The 7739-nt window shown below is 37.7% G+C and overlaps 1 protein-coding gene across 1 annotated transcript; it reads left to right on the forward strand.

Annotated features, from left to right (window-relative positions):
- Nucleotides 1-332: 332 nt before the first annotated feature.
- GK2 (glycerol kinase 2) lies at nt 333-1991 on the forward strand. The gene has a single exon (XM_070409431.1). It carries the CDS (start codon nt 333-335, stop codon nt 1989-1991), a length of 1659 nt encoding a protein of 552 aa, XP_070265532.1.
- Nucleotides 1992-7739: the final 5748 nt, after the last annotated feature.

Genomic DNA, 7739 nt, shown 5'->3' on the forward strand with positions numbered 1-7739 from the left:
TGAAGGAAATCTTGCAAACGGAAAGAAAATAACAGAAATATGCATCCAATCCACATTGTAGTATGGAAAGCACCGCTAATAGTAATTATGTGGGTAAATATATGATTTTCTAAAACAGCTAAAACTTCCTTAAAAGATAACTGAGTAGGCGGGAGTGGGGGTGGGAGGAGATGTAGCACCAGTTAGAGGACAACGGCTGCCTCGAGCTGCTGCAGGTGCAGCCCAGGTAGGTGCTGCGCCTGCGCCTTAGACTCCGGCGTCACCGCGTGCCCCTCCCCGCCCCCCACCTCTATCACCTGGAAACGGCGCGGCTGAGCCTACCGACTGCTTTCATGGCAGCCCCGAAGTCGGTTGGGGAGTCCTTGGTGGGGGGAGTGGTCCAGGAGACGAACTCCTCTCGTTTTCTGGTTTTCAATCCCAAAACAGCCGAGCTACTTGGTCAACATCAAGTGAGAATATCACAAGAGCTTCCAAAAGAAGAATGGGTGGAACAGGACCCGAACGAAATTATTCAGTCTGTCTTTGAGTGCATAGAGAAAACGTGTGAGCAGCTTAGCGAACTGAATATTGATATATCCAACATAAAAGCCATCGGCATCAGCAACCAGAGGGAAACCACTCTAGTCTGGGACAGGCTGACCGGAGAGCCGCTCTACAACGCTATCGCCTGGCTGGACCTAAGGACCCAGTCTACCGTGGAGAGACTGAGCAAAAAAATTCCAGGAAATAATAACTTTGTCAAGTCCAAGACAGGCCTTCCCCTGAGCACTTACTTCAGCGCCGTGAAACTTCGTTGGCTGCTGGACAATGTGGAAAGCGTTCAAAGGGCTGTGAAAGAAGGGAGAGCTCTCTTTGGGACCGTTGACTCCTGGCTCATCTGGAACCTGACGGGAGGCGCGGAGGGAGGCGTCCACTGCACGGACGTGACAAATGCAAGCAGGACGATGCTCTTCAACATCCACTCTTTGGAATGGGATAAGGAGCTCTGTGACTTTTTTGAAATTCCAATGAACATTCTTCCCAACGTCTGCAGTTCTTCTGAGATCTATGGCCAAATGAAGGCTGGGTCCTTAGAAGGGGTGCCCATATCTGGGTGTTTGGGGGACCAGTCTGCTGCATTGGTGGGACAGTTGTGCTTCCAGGAAGGGCAAGCCAAAAACACGTATGGAGCAGGTTGCTTCTTACTGTGTAACACCGGCCATAAGTGTGTGTTTTCTGACCACGGCCTTGTGACCACAGTGGCTTACAAATTAGGCAAAAACAAGCCAGCGTGTTATGCACTGGAAGGTTCGGTTGCTATAGCCGGTGAAGTTATTCGCTGGCTAAAAGACAATCTTGGAATTATAGAGTCCTCAGAAGAAATTGAAGAACTTGCTAAGGAAGCAGGTACTTCTTATGGCTGCTACTTCATCCCAGCCTTTTCAGGGTTATATGCACCTCATTGGGATCCCAGTGCCAGAGGGATCATCTGTGGGCTCACTCAGTTCACCAATAAAAGTCATATTGCTTTTGCTGCATTAGAAGCTGTTTGTTTCCAAACCCGAGAGATTTTGGATGCCATGAACCGTGACTGTGGAATTCCACTCAGCCATTTGCAGGTGGATGGGAAAATGACCAAAAACAAAATTCTTATGCAACTACAAGCAGACATCCTGCGGATTCCAGTAATCAAGCCCACTGTAGCTGACACAACTGCACTGGGAGCCGCCATGGCAGCGGGAGCTGCAGAAGGGGTGGGCGTTTGGAGCCTCAAGCCCGAGGATTTGTCAGCCGTGGTGATGGAACGGATTGAGCCACAGATCAATGCCATGGAAAGCGACACTCGTTATTCTACATGGAAGAAAGCTACGCAGAAGTCAATGGGCTGGATTACAACTCAGGCTCTTGAAAGTACTGTTTCCCCTGCCTTCTCTAGTCTGCCCTTGGGCTTTTTCATAGTGAGTAGCCTGCTGATGCTAATTGGAGCAAGGTACATCTCCGGTATGCCATAATCATACCATGCACGAGCTTTTCAGATAAGGAAAGAATTCCCAATTCCATCTCTTAGTTTGATGACACCATCACCGACTGTGCTTATTTGTAAACCACTTGCTACATGACTTATGAGAACCCTACAGTGGGCCTGTGACTTGAAGTAAATAAATTACAGCAAAAATCACTATAGACATATCTGGTGTGTTTTTTAACGCTGACAGTTAAGGTTGGGCCAGCCACATTGGGGGCTAACCCTCTCCATTGTCATAAAATTCTGCTCCACGCCCTTTAGAATAAAGACTATTCAGATTCTTTTTGAATATTCTCCCTGAACACATCAGACATTTTCTAACAGTATGGAGCAGGATTTGGTTATTTGTGCTACGCACACTGAAGAGATGTAACCAACCTCCCAAAATTCAGGGATTTGTTGTTGTTTTTAATAGACACCAAAGTCCTATGTTGTGCATAGTAGGGAAACCACATTATCTTTACTGAATGTTTAGTGGAAACATAAATTCTTACACTAGAAATGTAGTATTTTCATAGATTAGACATTTCCTGGGAAAATATTTTCCAAATTAAAATTCTTCAGACATTTTACATAGTCTCACTACTTGCACTGATTAGAGTAGCCTATTTATAAAATAAGCTTATACAAAGAGTAGTCTTAAGTGGACTGCTACATAAATCTTTCAGTGTAAATATGTATACATATATATATATATATATATATATATATATATATATTATATATATAATTTGGGGCAATTTCTATGCGTATTACCAGGAGAAACTTCTTCTTGAAGAGGCAGTGTTTACATTTTAACTTTTATGTTGTTATTTTTTAAAAAGTATATTATGATTTCAACTAAATTACTTACATTATACCTTTTTATTTAATTGACTTAGGTGGGTGTATGCTGAAAAAATTGTGGAATATTATAGTAAACATTATTTTCAAGTAGAAAAAAAAGAACTGATTACTCAAAAAAATAATCTAGTATGAAGTTTAAGCATATGTAAAAAAAAAGAAAGTTGGAAGCGTATAAATGGAAGTATAATATAAAGTTCATATACTATATGAGAAGCACTATAACATTTTAAGTTACACTGATAATTGAAGATGAATACTCTAAATTATAAAATAACAAAACAAAATATAATGAGTAAATTAAATACATAGGCATGAACCATAAAAATATTCAGTTAATCCAAAATAAGGCAGAAAGGAGATGAAAAAGGAAAAGGAGGATAAAAAAATAAAAAACAGCAGGAGGGCCCTGGCAAGCTGGCTCAGTTAGTAGAAGCAACATCCCATACTCCAAAAGGTTATAGGTTTGATTCCCAGTCAGGGCACATACCTAGGTTGCAGATTCTATCCTTCGTGTGGATGTGAATGGGAGCAACAGATTGATTTTTTTTCTCTCTCTATCTCTACCTTCTTTTCTCTCTAATATCAATAAAAACATATCCTTGGGTAAGGATTAAAGAAAAACACAGGAAAATATATTTATACCTAACAATGTAAATAAGCACATTAACTGTAAGTGGTCTAATTACCTCAATTAAAAAGCAAGACTGTTATATCAGATAAAAAATAAGACTCAAATATATACTGCCTCCAAGGAACACATTTCAGATATAAAGAAAAAAATAGTTAAAAATAAGAGAAGCAAGATATACCATGATAATATTAATAGAAAGTTGGAGTGGCTATATTAATATCAGAAAGTAAATTTCAGAGCGAAGAATATTACCAGTGGTAAATAAGGTCGTTTTGTAATAATAAAGGGGTCACTTCAGAGGACATAACAATCCAAAACATTTATGTACCTAAAACAGAGCTTCAAAATACATAAAGCAAAATCTGATATAACTTAAAGGAAAAGTAGCTAGATCTGTAATTATAGTAGAAGATTTCAATATCTCTTCTTCAACATCTAATGGAAAGAGTAGACAAATTGTAAATCAATAAAGATTTCTGGAAAATCTCCAAATATTTGGAAATTAAGTAAACTTTTAAGTAATCCATGAGTTAAAGAGATAAATAAGGAAAATAAAGTGTTTGGAACACACTAAAAACGAAAGCAATATATGAAAATTTATGAGATATTACTAAAGCAGTATGTAGAGAGAAAGTTATAGGACTAAAGTCCTATATTAGAAGAGATAAAACATTTCAAGTCAAGAAACAGGAAATAAAATAAATTAATTACAAAGCTGGTGGAAGAAAAGAAATAAAGATGAGAGCAATAATCAATAGTATAGAAAATAGTAAAACAATAGCAAAAATAAATATAATCAAAAGTTGGTTATTTTGGAATATCAGTAAGTTGATAAAATTTTAGCCAGACTGATTAGAAAATAAAGAGATGACAAAAAATTTCAGTTCCAGGAATGAAAATGATATCACTATAGATTCTAAGGATATTAAAATGATAATACAGGAACATAAGAAAACTTTGTCAGTAAATTTGACAACTTAGATAAAAAGGAAACATAAACTACCAAAACTAAAAAACTGTAGGTAATTTGAATGGTCCTATATCTATTAAATAAATTGAATTTTCAGTGTACAACCTCCCCACAAAGAAAACTCCAAGCTCAGATGGCTTCAACAATGAAGAATTAATATCCATTCTACAAAAAACTCTTCCAGGAAACTTAAAAGGAGAAAACACTTTCAAACTTATTCAATGAGGCTAGGATTACATTACTCTGATTCCAACACCAGACAAAGACATTACAAGAAAAAAACTACTGCAGATCTATTTTATAAAATTTTAGTAAAATTAACCTAACAATATAGAAATATGATAAGACATCATGGACAAGTGGGGCATATAAAGCTAGGATAATGAATCAGTATAATTAGAAAACTCAGTCAATGTACTTCACCATATTAACAAACTAAGAAAGAAAACCCACATTAGATAAAACTACACACTGTTAGAATGCCCAAAAGTAAAAATATAATCAACCATATCAGATGTTGTTAAAGATGGAGACCAGAATCTCTCATGATTGTGCTGGAAATATCAAATGGCACAAACATTATAGAAAACAGTTTCTTAAAAATAAACATCTATCATATTATTCTAGATATTTACCCACGAGAAATAAAGACATATTTTACAAAGATTTGTTCATGGAACTTTGTTATAGTCCAAAACCAGACTCATCTCAAATGTCCACCAATAGGTGAATGGATAAACAAACCATGGTTTACGCCTGGTATACTAGTATACAATGAAAGAATGAAAGACTACCCAGCAACTATTAATTTACACTACAACATAGACGAATTTCCAAATAATTAAGCTAAGTGAAATAAGCCAGACTATATACACAGTGCTTGGTCCCATTCATATACAATTCTAGAAAATGCAAACTATTATATGACAGAAAGCAGAACAGTGGTTGCCTGGGAAAGGTGGGGGTGGTGACCTGGGGATATGAGGAATGGGCAGGAAGGTGTGGGAGGCATGATTATAAAGGGGCACAAAGAAAATTTGGGGGGTGATGAATATATTTGTTATATTAATTCCAGCAATGGTTTCAAGGGTGAATATGTATGTCAAAATTAATCAAATTGAATACTTTAAATATGGGCAGTGTATTAGAGAATCAATTTTTTAAAGAAAAACAATTATCTTCAAACTCTGAAGGAATATAACCAAAGTTTGCTCATATAGGTTAATCTTCGCTCTTCTCTTTTATGTATAGTAATGCTTCTTCACTGATTCTACAGTCTGTTAGCAGCATGGGGTGTATCAGTTCCTATCTCTAGAAGGTCCATGAGCTTTATTTGAAGTAATTTGTCTGACTGGGGTGGAAAAGCACATGATAATGTCTAGTATCATTTAAAACAAATTAATTTCCCATTTCATTCAGTTGGTCATAATTCTCAGTCTGGGACCTGCTGCAAATGACCTTAGGCAGAGTCACAAACAAAGATATCATAATAAAATCAGGCTAAAGTCCTCAAACTCAGTATCTCATTCTCAGTCCTTCAATATTATACTCCTATGGTTATCAGTTTTCCTTTTTTTCATATCTTTGCCTTTATGCCTCATTTTCATAATTTAAATTATACAATATTGGTAAATTAAACTACTTTGCCCCAAGGCTATAAAGGAGCTTCTGTGTATCCTATTATAAAATTAGCTAATTAATAATTTCTCTATATTGCCAATAAGCAGAACTACATGGTTAAATTATGATGATGGGGTCTTGTTGCATGCATATTATAAAACAGCAAGTCATCATTTCATGTCAGACATATGTGTGAGAGAGAATGAGCTCAAACATGAACCTGAAGAATGAAAAGCGTCTAATTCTGATAGTTTTTTCCAAAGTTGTCATTTGTGAATAAAAACAAGTAAGTCACAGTTGGGAGGGGAGAGTGTGTGTAAGGAGAAAGAGGGAGAGAGAGAGAGAGAGAGAGAGAGAGAAACAAAGAAGGCCATGGAAGAATAGGAATGTTAAAGTATCCAAAGAGAAAAAAGCTGTACCATTCAATCTAATTAAAGGCATGCTGTGTGGTATCCACGTGAAAGCAGCACTAAATAGCTACATCACTTCTAGCTTAGCTCTAGGAGTGGCAACCATACACCTCAGACTTAGAGGGATAAGCATCTTCCCCTCCTCACCCCATTAAGAATTCTAAACTGTTATCTGTCTGTGCCTGATTTCTGGTGCTTATATTATCATTTTGATATAATACCCATATTCTCTTATTGTTTCACTCAATGGTAAGCCCTTGTTCTCAAGGCATAAGTATAAATGTTACATTAAACAACCCCCACTTAGGTGGAGCATTATACACCAAATCTATGACAGTTAGATATGGAAAGTTTGTTTTCATGCCTTTCTTTTTTAATCATGTGAACCAATAAGATCCCCTAGTGTAATCTTCTAGCAAAGTCTAGAGGAAATACAATATCATCTCTGTCACTTACTTTAACCTCCCACTGAAATGACAGCTCTATAGTCTCTTCTGATTGTTCAATCAAAACAAAATGAATAAACTTAATATTTAAATATGTCCCCATAGTTTCCATCAACAACTTACAGCCCTATTTATTTGAGCTTGGAGAAATTGCATATGATTTTTGTACTCTATGTGTTTAACATACATTACAGTTCATTATCATATCAGCCTTCAACAAACTGATTTATTTTACAAAAAGGAAAAAAAAAAGGCTTTGACCTTCGGTGGGAAAAAAGTAGAAGGTGACAAGACCGTGTTAATAATCTTATATTAAAAGATCTATGACGTTCAATCCATTATAAACAATTCACAGATCTTATATTCATTTATTAAAGTATGTTTTTCTAGTGTCATGGGAAATTAAGTTTGGAAACATTTACAAAGCCAAAAATAGTAAGGAGACTCGTATTTAGTATTAGAGGCCCGGTGCACAAAAATTTGCACACTTAGGGGGTCCCTCAGCCCAGCCTGTGCCCTTTCGCAGTCCAGGACCCCTCAGGGATGTCCATCCCAGGACCCCAGAGGATAGGGCCTAAGCTGGCAGTCAGACATCCCTCTGGCAGCCCAGGAACCCTCGGGGGATGTCCAACTGATGGCCATAGTCGGACATCCTTAGCACTGCCAAGGAGGTGGGAGAGGCTCCCACTGCTGTGCTCACAGCTATCAGCCAGGCTTGTGGCTGAGTGGAGCTCCCCCTGTGGGGCGTGCACTGACCACCAGGGGGCAGCTCCGGCATTGAGTGTCTGCCCCCTCCCTGGTGGTCAGTGCA

This window comes from Myotis yumanensis, unplaced genomic scaffold (assembly GCF_028538775.1).
Source record: "Myotis yumanensis isolate MYYU_CA2020_CCGP unplaced genomic scaffold, mMyoYum1.0.hap1 SCAF_1, whole genome shotgun sequence".
In the NCBI taxonomy this organism is placed as follows: Eukaryota; Metazoa; Chordata; class Mammalia; order Chiroptera; family Vespertilionidae; genus Myotis; species Myotis yumanensis.

Coding starts and splice junctions, on each gene's coding strand:
- GK2 (XM_070409431.1), top strand. CDS start 333: ATGGCAGCCCCGAAGTCGGTTGGGGAGTCCTTGGTGGGGGGAGTGGTC.